Below are 12,836 nucleotides of genomic sequence, written 5' to 3'. Positions count from 1 at the left end.
TTTTTTCATTCTAGGAGAGAGTCTTCTTTTTCATCCCACCTGGGTGGCTATAGGCCTACTGTAAATTGTTTTTTGTGTGCTTACTAATTGTACTAGGCTAGGTAGCGGGCTACTAGGAGTCTAGATAGACAACCGTTAGGCCTAAATTTATATTGATTGGGCCTGGATTGTGATTGGGTTTGTGAGACCCAATTGACACTGCGGAATGCTATGCTGTGTCACCGCCAGAGAATTTAGTGTTGACACACATACGTAAGTAAATGTCGATATGTCTTTAGTTTGTCGTAATGGCCAATAAAAGAAAGAAAGTTAATATTTGGGTCATTCCATGGGGTTGGGCCTGCTCTAGATTTTCATGTTGTGCAGGGAATAAAAGTCATATTCTGAAAATTTTATCAAATAATTGCTTGTGGTTTGTGGTTATTCTTGGAGAGAGATGTGTGAAGAATTATTTGATGAATAAAAAACAAGCCTGTGTACAAATTTATTTTGTCTGTGACTGTTTCATTGTTGATGTCTCATGGTTTTTTTGTGGTACCAGTTGTGACAAAAATATATGCCATTTTCATGGCAATGTAATACAGAAATACACAACCTTTCAGCATTATGCCTATCATAATTAAGAGAGGCAAGGCGACTTCTACAAAGACTATAAGGCACATAAACATGTGTCACAAAATAAGAACACCAGAGCATCTTGAAGCAACCTCATACCGATGTTACAAACGAAGTCCGCGGCGATTTTTGTTGTAACATCGGTATTGCATGGTTTTACATACACTTATAATCATAATATGATCAGAAACTTGATTTCTATAAATAGACTCATATTTTAGGAGTATTATTGTCCAAAAATTAACATCAAAAAGCTCCAAATAAAAGAGAAAACACAGAACATATTACCGTACTTCCGTCCGAAGTCCGGCCTCTTCGTGTAACATCGGATAAGAAAGTCGCGCTCGCGACAAAAAGAAGAGCTACTAACTTCAGCAATCGTATTTACGTCACTGGCAGTACTTCCCCAACGGCGGGAAGACCACTTACAGCCCGTTCACACCTACCTGGACGGCGCAAGACCCGTTTTTCTGCTGTAGTCCGTGTTACATCGGTACGTGAATTTCGATGTTTCCGATCGGGAATTTCAATGTTTCCGATGTCAATCAGTAAGCTTGTACGCTATTTTACGAAGTAAATAACTTTTGTCACATTTTGTAAACTGTATTGGAGGAAAAAAACGATATTAAAACCACTAAACTGGCCAAATATACGGTGGACGATGATGCTGTTAACACGCTGTAGTCCCACATACTGAGATATTTGTTACTTGTTCATGTTCGTAATTGTGATCGCCAAATTTCCCCTTTTATGCCCGTCTCTGCAAAAGGAGCATGTGTTCCTCTCTTAGAAAACCGTACAAAAGTATGTCCAGTGTATCTTCACGGCAATATAACATTATTTTACCTCCCGATTCTTGTGAATTTTGGACCTTACTTATATCATTCGTATCTACCAAGTAGATGTGCTGAACGTTAGTACGGTACTATGAAGTTGGAATACGTAAACGTCCAGACTGCGTCTGAGCTAAAGAAAGAGTTTGCCCAATTTTGTTGTTGATATTTTGGAAATTAAGAGCTGTTAGATTCTTTCTCTTGAACAGATTTACAATGTCACTGTTTTCCTTTCAAGATTTCACTGACCTGTTAATAGTGTTAGATGGCTTTACGGTGCTCTGATGAAGCAGTACATGGGTTCACTGTTTCCATTCCACGTTCACCCACTGTAAAGTCTCAAAGCTAAAATGCCAGTTTCGTATTCATTTTGGGTAGGTAATTGGTAGGAAATAGTTCCATGTGTACCGCAATCAAAATTGGCATAATATTGGTCTATCCTATCCTAAAAAGAGGGCAAAAATTTTGAATTTGATGGGGATTGAGTACCGTAAAAAAAAAAGGGGGGGCCTAGTATTTTGTTTGAGGTCTATTTGGAATAGGACCGTAACCGTAAACCTAACCCTATCCCTAACCCTAGCCATGACACTGGGGGCAGCGCCCTGCCCTTGGCCTTGCTAGCTTACATAGATGTGAAAAAAAAAATTAGCGTAGAATATGAAAATGATTTTTACATGCTATATTATTATTAATATTAAAAAAATTAACATTACTGCTGTACATCATTTTAAGCGTAACCCATTTTTTTTTTTTTTTTTTTTTTTTTTTTTGGTGGATGGTACACATGGAACTGTAGCCAACTGGTATGACAAGAGGTAGAAAGGTAAGCAAAATTGTCCAAATTATTTAATTCCATTCATATACACAGATACATCAACAGGAATATAAAGAGTACACAGACACACATTTTCTGTTAATTCTTTCATTTTATTTCTCTTCACACCTTTTGTCCAGTTTGTCGATGAATCTGCCATGGATCCTCCTCTGCCGCCGCTACGTGATTAAACTACGTGAAAGAGTGAAAAGGGCACAGCCACAGCACTCCACAAACAGAGAGAGGAAGCTGACAAAGCAACACTAAAGAAGAGCGAACATAACAAACTAGACAAAAAGAAAACTGCACGGAGGGAAAATGGACATTGTAGAAAAGAGCAGAAATTAACTTCAAACAAAGAACATGGAGAAGACAAGAAAACTTGTATGATTTCTCTTTATTAGTTTTCATAGTTGAGTTGACAGTTGATGAAGTTGTTAGTCAGAGTATATAAGGTCAAATTGTGTAAGGCTTGACATCATTCTTCTTCTTATTATTAAGTCTACCTTCTTTCATACCAGAGTTACAAAGAATTGAAGTCTGTGTAACATAGGTGTTGTTCCAAAGGTATACAGCAGGTATAATTCCAAAGAACTGTTACATTAGTGTTATTCATGGGAACATACATAAAGTCTATGTGTGTAGGTTTTAACATCTGACACCACAACAAAGGAAATCAGTTGATATGTCGTAGTGTACCTATGTTACGAAGACATACTGTCCGTGTAACATAGGTAGTATACTGTGGACAAGGTTGTAGTACGAAAACCCCTGATGATAACAATAAAATCATGTTTTCACTTGAATGTCCATACAACTCACTTGCCTCGACTGCAGTTTTTTAAAGAATATTGTTATTGTGTCACTCTTGAGGAAAAAGTTAAACCTTTGGTTAAACTTGTAAATGGTTTGTAGAAAAAACATGTTAATAAAAGTGTCTTGCAGTTGATATCAGAATGGACAATCTTACTAATAATGATCTCGTGTGCCTGTCAGATAACATGTTGATGTGTTATGGTGGAAAAAAACTGGGATATGTTCATTGTTATCATTTCAGAACACAAAATTATTGAGGATGTCACAAAATGAAGTCCATGTAACGTAGGTATTTGTCATACCTGTTTACCCATGCTGACTGAAAGTGTGCGAAGTAATAAACAGATTTCTAGTGGAATAAGTTGAAGAATGGGAGTAACAAATCAGGGGGAAAAAGAAAATTTCAATTTACCCAACTTGAATTTTCAACTTGTATGTCACAATTTCAGTCCCAACCCCATGGAATTACCCATTTATCAAATCAAAAAGTCGTCTGCATACTTGAATCAAGCATGAAATAATGCAGTATTTTGCTTCTTTCCTCCTCTGTAAATTACAGACCCAATGACATGATGGAGTTTAGGGCAGCTGGTTTGCTCTTCACGTCCAAGTTTGACTCGGGGAACCTCGCCAGGGTCGAGAGGGTCACCCAAGAGGATGAGGAGGATGGCAACGCCCACAGGGTGGGCGACATTAACGCCATGCCTGACTATGAGTTCAACTTGTGGACCAGTCCGGACTGTGCAGGGACGGAGTTTGAGAATGGCAACAGGTGAGGATACCAGTTACAGTGTACTTGAACATGTTTTGGTTTCATTTTGCTCAGAAGCTTGTGGTGCGGTGCTGATGCAGTCTTTTCAACAACGATGATATGCTGAATAATTTTCTTTTGAAAGCTTTCATCAACTTTCGTTGTGGTACAAGCTGTACATTAGAAAAATATTGTTCTTTCTTTAAAAAAAGAAATAATATAGTATTCATTGTTCACACTGCCCGCAGTGCTGAGGCTTTCCACTACAAGTGGCTCAAGTTCGATAGGAAATGAAGCTCATTACTACCAGTATGTTTGCAACAATATTCTGACAACAGAACCCACCTCACTCGGCAGAGTAACAGGACTGTGGAATATTTGGTAAACCTGCTTAGCAAACGTCGTAACTATCCTGATTTTCCCACATATGACACTCAATATTTGTTTGCTTTTTTTTAAAAATAGAACCTGGTTCCACTTTGCTGTCAAGGGCTGCCCCATGAACAAGCTGGTCAAGTTTAACATCATGAACATGAACAAGCAGGGCAAGCTGTACAGCCAGGGACTGGCACCTGTCGTCAAAGTCTTGCCTCAGAAGCCCAAGTGGGAGCGTATTAGGGACAGACCGACGCATGAGGTATGTAAAACCAGACATTTTCGCTCGCATGAAGCTTGCACAAATTTTGCGAGGTGGCAAGATTCGCAAAGTAAAGTATGTATGCAAAAGTTTTTGTCTGCCAAATGTAGTATACTGATGGCACCATTTTACTTTCACAGCACATTACATCCCAGTTCAGTTCAGAAAGAGATGCTTCAGGGGTTATTTCTTCTAGTTTCAAGGTACTCATTTTTTTTTTTTTTTTTTCATGGGGGGTTAGCAATTCAGGGAAGTTTTATTCTGTGAAAAAGACTGTTGGCTCCAATTTGTGAAAGTTCCATGCCTTGAATGTTTCAGGTTTTACAGGGTGAGTATACTGCCATACAGGAGATTCCTGGTTTCAGTGAAAACAGCCACAGTTATGTCTTCCTTCATCATTAGAACTATTTGTTTTTTTATGTACTAAATCTAGAACTTTTTTTTGAAGGATCTTATGTTTTCCTTCCGTCAGTTTACGGATGAATTGACAATTTTTTTTCCGTCCATGCCTCATTCCCCAGACAGTGGATGGTCAGTTCATCCTGTCCTTCACCTACCGGTTTGAGTATCGCTTCTCCTCCGTCTACTTTGCCTTCTGCTACCCATACTCATACACTGAGTACCAGGAGCGACTCACAGAGCTGGATAACAAGTTCTCTGGCAGGAAATATGACGCTGGCTGGTACGCATTTATGATGCTGTCAAAAATCTTTCATATGACATCACAAAAGATACACTTTCACATTCGTGTCCTGAGATAATACTGCTGTCTGTGATTTTAGTTAATAAAGAAAGCATTCTGATTATGGGTTTTCTCTTCCCAACTTAATACATTTCAAGAGGTGTGTGAACGTAGTTGTGATGAGAACGATTAATCAGTGAAATTAATTGTATCATACTGCTGTACAAAAATTGCTTCTATGTACCAGCTGTGACTTCAAACTTAAAACTTAAAGGAAAAAAAGCATGCTTTTAGCATTACTCTAAAAGATCAAATAGGTAGATTAAAGTAGAAAAACGCCTACGGAGACCCTCGATCAGTGGAAAAGCTGTAAACGCTTTCATGTCCTCTGTGAAAATGAATGTGAAATAACAGGGTAACTTGCAACACTGCCTTTAGTATCTAGAGCAAGAAGGAAATATAAAGTTTATCCACACATCAGCACACTATTGCCAGTTCGGGGAGGAAGGCCTCGAGCCTCGGTGATTAAGTTTGCCTTTTCCTCCCCTGGCAACCAGCGGCATGCACCTGGAATCACCACAATCTTTATATCATGTACACCTAATAGATTTTCTGTTTGTATTATATGTCCGCTTGTATTGTATGTTGAATTGCCTAATAAATAATGATAAACCAATGTTCTGATGCTGTTCACCTTCAGTCCCAGCAATGCCATCTACTATCACCGTGAGCTCCTGTGCCACTCCCTTGACAACCTGCGAGTTGACCTCGTCACCATCTCCTCTTGCCACGGCCTGACCTCCGAGAGGGAGCCACGCCTCCACGGGCTCTTCCCAGACACCTCCACGGAGCGGGCCAGGAAATTCAAACACAAACGGGTGTGTTTAGGCATGAATCCAAATTGGTCTCGGGAGATGTAGCAAGCCAGGCAGAGTAGTCTCTTGGCAAGTCAAATTTTTGTCAAGAGTTGTTTTTTTTTTGCAGTTTCCTACACATGCAAGATAAGATTGCCTGTGCTTTCAAATGAATATGTTTTTATAAGTATGTCTTTGTATGGAGCTTATACATATTTTGCTTTAACTAAGGACACCGTGTGAGGAGCAGCTTTTTTGACAGCTTTTTTGCATTGACATGAAGAGACAAATATTTGGATAAACAATATAGGACACTGTTTTTAGGACACTTGCTGTTGGAGTAATAATGTGTTGTCTTGTATTTTTGCTGTTGTAAAGGTGTTCTTTTTGAGCAGTCGTGTACATCCCGGGGAGACGCCCGCCAGTTTTGTCTTCAACGGATTCCTCGACTTCATCCTCCGCCCAAAGGATGAGCGGGCCATCCAGCTCCGCAAGCTGTTTGTCTTCAAGCTCATTCCTCTCCTCAACCCTGATGGCGTCCAGCGCGGCCACTACCGCACCGATCAGAGAGGCGTCAACCTGAATCGGGTGTACCTCAATCCCGACCCAGACCTGCATCCCTCCATCTTTGCTGCCAAGAGTGTCATCACACACCACCATGTGAATTCCAGAGTGCAGAAGCAGCCGGCCAACTCTCGGCCAGAGGGGATCTCCCCTTCTGCTGCATGTCCCTCCACAAATGGCCACGAACAGTGTGACAACGGTTCACTGATGGAATGCGGGGACGTAACGGACAGTGCCGAAGTTCGTGCCGAACTCAGCAACACAAAGTTTGTGATTCAGAAGAAAGGCACCGGTGCAAACGCTATTCTTGTCGTGCACAGAGAGACGGTGAACGGAGAAGCAGGGGACTCTCAATGTAAAAGCGATGGTAAGGGGGAAGCAGATGTACAAAATATAGCAAGTCATGAACAAATCAATGGGACTGGTGCGCTGTCATCACGGTCCTCTAAGGTGGATGACCCTACGAGAGACGACGCATCCGTGGACGACTCCGATGTGGAAAGTGTGATAATCAGCAACACCCACCATGCCACAAAAGAGGTCCACTCGAACAATAATGCCCAATTTTCTGCAAGCGACGAGCCGGAAAGCGTCGATGCCGCTTCCATCCGTCCCGACGAAAGTGGCATCGCATTCTACGTGGACCTGCACGGCCACGCCTCCAAGCGGGGATGCTTCATGTACGGCAACCACCTAGAAGACGAAGATCGACAGGTGGAGAACCTGCTCTACACGAAGCTGATCTCCATGAACTCCGCTCACTTCGACTTCGACGGCTGCAACTTCACAGAGAAGAACATGTATACCAAGGACAAGAGGGATGGTATGAGTAAGGAAGGCAGTGGGCGGGTGGCAGTGTACAAAGCCACAGGAATCACCCACAGGTGAGAATATGTTCAATACTGTATACACCATATATTGAGCGAGTCTAAATTTTTGCAAATCGGGACTTCCTGGCGATTTCGCGAGTGGTTAAATTCACGACCGTGGAGTGCAGCACTGAATGGAGAAATGTTTACGTGCTCGTCACATTCATGTCGGGATCAGAGTTCATATTTTCATGTATTTTCAGATTCGCAAATAGCACCTGACTCGCAAAATTTGTGAAAATAAAGCCTCGTGAAATATTCGGTGTATACAGTACTTTAGATGCTCCTCGTTTGTTTGTTGTTGTTGTTGTTTTTTTTGTCCCCTTACTGTGCTGCAGGTGCGTAACTTCATGATATATTCACAACTATGCCAATCCCCATGTTTGAATTCTGTTGTATGTCCATCAAAGAGATCTTTAAAGCTGTACTGTTCAGAGTTGTAGTATCTCTTTGTTTGTGTTTGGAAGTGTGAACACATATTGTCAACTCAGGTATTCCCAGTCATAATACTTCAGTATTGAGTACTTTCTCCTCTTGGAGATGATATGAGCTCCCTTGTGGAGACATGGTATATTTGATATTTTTGTTTAATATCTCTATTCGCCCAAGATTTATAATGTTTCTTTAATGTTAGTATTGTCTGGGGCAAAGTATTTGTATGGGGCCCCAATTTTTTTCTTTCTCTTCCTTTTATTTTCTTTCAAACAACAACGCATTTTCTCCACATCCCATTAAATTCCGTAAATTTGCATCATGCCATCCAATAATTCTGTTTTGCATACCTAATGAAGATAAGTAGCTATGACAACATCAAAGCCAGTTGGAGTAAATTTTTCTACATTTGTTAAAGGGATAGTACAGTATTGGCGGAGATGGGAATTGGGCTTTTAACGTTTTGTCAGATACAAAGAAAACACTTATGAAATAGTACAGAGCATACCATTTGAAGAGGAATTCAAAGTTTATTTGATGAAAATCGGGTTTGGAATGACTGAAACATCCAAAAACAAAGTAAAACAAAGCGATTGTAATAAAATGTGGGTCCCACACTTTATTGGATCGCTCTGTTTTGGATATCTCGGCCATTCCAAAACCAATTTTCACTAAATAGATGTTGAATTCCTCGTGGATTTACATGCTCTTTCATATTTCATAAGAGGTTTCTCATTATCTCACCAAAAAATGTTAGAATCCTGAAATTAGGTCTCAACCAAAACTATACAATCCCTTTAAACTGTTGTATAGAAAAAAAAAGAAAAACTCAGAAATTTCTATTTAGAGTAGCACCAGACACTACCAAGCCGTCTACTCCTACAAACACTGATTTACAATGTATTGACTGATATTTTCTCTGCAGTTACACACTGGAATGCAACTACAACTCAGGTCGCTTTGTGAACTCTCTTGCCCCAGCCTCCAATGACGAGGGGCGAGCAACACCTCCACCCCTGGCTGGCTACCCTCCAAAATATGGACCACAGCATTATGAGGAGGTGACGTCATCCATTTCTTGACAAATTTCGTTCTTTTTTTAAAATTCCATCGTATGTTTTCTGTCTTATGTTGAATAATCATTTAAGCAACCACTCAGATTATGGAATTTGCAGCATGGCTTTCATTCAATGTGTTCTGGACAGGTGCAAATTGAATTTAATGTATGTTGTTCCCCAATTCTTATGAACTTAGAGATGATCCTCCTGTTTTTTTTTTTACATTTTTTTCTGCTAAAATGTGTATGCCGTACATCCAGTTTGATTTCATTCCCCTTATTGTATTCTAGAATATTGTACATTGAATGATATATTTACATAACTGCAAAATCTGCCGTGAATAGATTGTAGACCTGTGGAGAAACAATGAGTTTTCTTTGTATGCTTTGCCATGGACGTAAAGAAATATTCCTTGTGCATACTTTATCACAGGTTGGCCGAGCCACTGCTGTTGCTGCACTAGACATACTTGATATCAACCCATGGTCAAGATTGGCCGGCACAGAGAGTGGCAGCGTCCATGGTGTCCGGAGCTGGGTCCAGCGATATCTCCGCAGTATGCGAGGCGCCCCCTCCCTGCCGAAGAAGATGTCTCGTGTAGCGTCCAAAACCTCAAGGTATGATTGGTCGTGAGTGGCATTTGAATTTTGATATTGGCTTAAAGGTGTAATGAAGCGTGAAATATTAGCTGTAGCAAAGTTGATTCCGATGGCTATTACATCATAAACTAGGGAAGCACTCTGAGAGTGCAGACCTTTGCCAAGCATGCAGCTCATTTCCTCCACTGATCTTGTTCTTCCATAGAGATATCAGTGATTTCCACCCATTCGTACTTATAGCATTGTGTGCTTAGAGTCGCCCAATTTCCCAATATAGAAGCCTTTGTTACGTCATAAACCCTCAGCTGCACGGCGCGCCTCGCCCTAGCAGAAACTAGAAACCTCAAATACGTGCAGCCTGAACTCCCAAGTTCATTGACCCCACCTGCCATAATATCAAAATCTTTCAAAAAATCCACAAAAATTGCTGGATCACTACCAAAATTTAATCTTCTGTTCCTTTGTGCATTCTCAACATTCCTGTAAGTTTCATCCACATCTTTTCACAACTTTTTGAGTTATTTTACACAGGGACAAACAAACCAACGCAGATGATAACATAACCTCTTCCCTTGGCAGAGATAAATATGCTTGAAGATACACAAATACTATTATCACAAGAAACATTATACAGTGAAACCCCGTTATAACGAGTTCGGTTATAACGAGGAACCGCTTATAACGAGGTGACGACGTCGGTCCCGTTTTCCTTCGCGTGTAAACCTATGGCGGAACTAATCGGTTATAACGAGTTCGGTTATAACGAGATTCCGGTTATAACGAGGACAATTTCGGTGCATCATGATAAAGAAAAACATAAGCAATTCGATCGGATATAACGAGGTTCCATTTTCTTGACTTGCCGCTTTCAAACACCGACAAATGAAACATTGAAAACCAAATTCACGCTGTCCAAGTCTCTTTCCCGTTTTGCAGAGTACCGTTCCGTCCCTGTTTTCTTCTTAACCACGCAATAAAACAGAAATACCTTCCGATGTTCCTATTATACTAAGTTATTGAATAAAATCATTCGATTTCCTTTTTCGCGAGACACGCGTCCGGTGGCAGTGGCGTAAAATAGTTGAATAACGCTTGTTAATCTACTTTCAATTGCGTCGGTTCAGAAAAGAAAAAACGCATTTAACAGTTTGAATAGCTCTGGGTTTGTTCATTATCGATAACTTCAGTTACACTGCAATTCACTATGAAGATTTTTCTTTCTTTCAGAATGGTCTATGAGGTACAGATTAGTGTAAAAAGGATCACGACCTTCCTAATTCAATCCTGTCGCATATTTTTCAAGAACGGATGTACAAAACGCAAAGAGATATTCGGAAGAAAATAAAGAACGCATTTTAAATCCCTTCGAGTGCAACGATCATTATTATATTGTATAAGACTGACTACAGCCATGACGGCCGAAATGATTCATGAAATCATCGCATTCCCGCTGGGCACCAACAGGTACAGATTTGTGTAAAAAGGATCACAACCTTTCAAATTCAATCCTGTCAAATATTTTTCAAGAATGGATGTACAAAACGCGAAGAGATTCTCGGAAAAAAAGTAAAAAAGGTTCGGGCGCTACGATCATACTACCTATAGGATTACAGCCGAAATGAGTCATGAAATCATCGCATTCCTGCTGGGCACCAACTGGTACAGATTTGCGTAAAAAGGATCACAACCTTCCACATTTAATCCTGGCCCACATTTTTCAAGAACGGATGTACAAAACGCGAAGAGATTTTCGGAAGAAAACAAAGAACGCATATTTTTTAATCCCTTCGGGCGCAACAATCATACAACCAAAATGATTCTTTAAATCATCGCATTCCCGCTGGGCACCAACAGGTACAGCTTTGAGTAGAAAGGATCAATTCCAAATTCAATCCCGCCTCATATTTTTCAAGAACGGAAGTGCAAAACGCGAAAAGATTTTCGGAAGAAAATAAACAGAACGTATTTTAATCCATTCGGGCGCAACGATCATATAATTACAGCCAAAATAATGCATGAAATCATCGCATTTCCGCTGGGCACCAACAGGTACAGCTTTGCGTTAAAAAAAAGAATCAATTCCAAATTAAATCCCGTCGCATATTTTTCAAGAACGCAAGTACAAAACGCGAAAAGATTTTCGGAAGAAAATAAAGAACGCATTTTGATCCCTTCGGGCGCAACGATCATACATTATATGATTACAGCCGAAATGATTCATGAAATCATCGCATTCCCGTTGGCCACCAAAAGCGTAAAATACGTCGCAAGTTATGGTAAACAAAGTATGTGTGTTTCTACTCTTTTTGCGTTTGAAATAAACTTAACAAGCGCATTTTATACAATCTGATTTTTTGTTCATTGTCATTTTACACTGCATTTCACAAACGAAAAAACATCATTCTTTCAGAATGGTTCAATACAAGAGGAAGAGATAGGTGTAGAAAGAATCACGAATATGATCCTGCCGAGTAGGCCTACTTCTCAAGAATGTATGAACAACTATCATGCGATGAGACATTTGGAAGAAAAATAACGAATTAACGCATTTCAACCCCTACTTTATTCGTCTTTTTTTGTGTCAATTCACAAATAATTTCCCTTCAATTCTCTTAATAATAACGATCCATAATTGTGTAATAACGCAAAGGACGTTCTAAGTTTGATTGATAGGCATGTGACGTCATGCTTATGTTTTTCTTTGTTTTTGATGCGTACGGTTATAATGAGGTACCGGTTATAACGAGGTAATATCGCTGGTCCCACGGACCTCGTTATAACGGGGTTTCACTGTACTGTGTTATGTCTACTTCTAAAAGGGGCCATTACTCCAGGTGCACTCTGATTTCTCCCCTCCTTAAACCCACCTTCATTTTCACCCTCTCTGTAATACCTCCTCAGTCTGGTAGCCACAGTCATGAGTCCAGTAAGAGTGAGTCGAGGATCTATGCTCCATCATGGCGGGGGCTCGTTCAACGCCCTGGCTGGTACCGGTCATGCAGGGACGACCTCAGCAGCCAGTTTGCAGCCCAACGTTGCGGGAAGCCCAAAGAGGGCGACACATTCAAAACCGCTTGGACCAGTCCGTGGTGAGTATAGGGCAGACATGAGGCTGTTTAAAACCTCTCAGGACCACCATCCTAACATATAATTTCTATTAGAAACATGTTGCTGGCAGCGTATCAGGGCAATTACCTACCGAGGGCAATTAACCGCCCGGCTAAATACTGGTTAGTGACAAGGCTAGAGTAAGGATTAGGGTTAAGTTTAGGGTTAGAGTTTGGGTTAGGGTCAGGGTAAGGTTCAGGATTA

At 40.5% G+C, this 12,836-nt stretch overlaps 1 protein-coding gene across 1 annotated transcript in view; it reads left to right on the top strand.

The window, feature by feature from the left end:
- Positions 1-12,836, top strand: part of LOC139716119 (cytosolic carboxypeptidase-like protein 5) — a 29,834-nt gene that overhangs the window by 3,945 nt on the left and 13,053 nt on the right. Inside the window, exons 2-9 of the mRNA XM_071627675.1 lie at positions 3,638-3,850; positions 4,295-4,466; positions 4,988-5,148; positions 5,849-6,026; positions 6,381-7,450; positions 8,793-8,928; positions 9,358-9,542; positions 12,426-12,613. Of these exons, the coding sequence (XP_071483776.1) occupies positions 3,648-3,850; positions 4,295-4,466; positions 4,988-5,148; positions 5,849-6,026; positions 6,381-7,450; positions 8,793-8,928; positions 9,358-9,542; positions 12,426-12,613 (2,293 nt within the window). The 5' untranslated portion in view covers positions 3,638-3,647. The remainder of the gene's footprint in view (positions 1-3,637; positions 3,851-4,294; positions 4,467-4,987; positions 5,149-5,848; positions 6,027-6,380; positions 7,451-8,792; positions 8,929-9,357; positions 9,543-12,425; positions 12,614-12,836) is intronic.

This window comes from Diadema antillarum, unplaced genomic scaffold, assembly GCF_040938485.1.
Source record: "Diadema antillarum isolate AM-2024a unplaced genomic scaffold, OU_Dant_1.0 scf00000061, whole genome shotgun sequence".
NCBI lineage: Eukaryota > Metazoa > Echinodermata > Echinoidea > Diadematoida > Diadematidae > Diadema > Diadema antillarum.
This window is presented reverse-complemented; position numbering and strand designations above follow the sequence as displayed.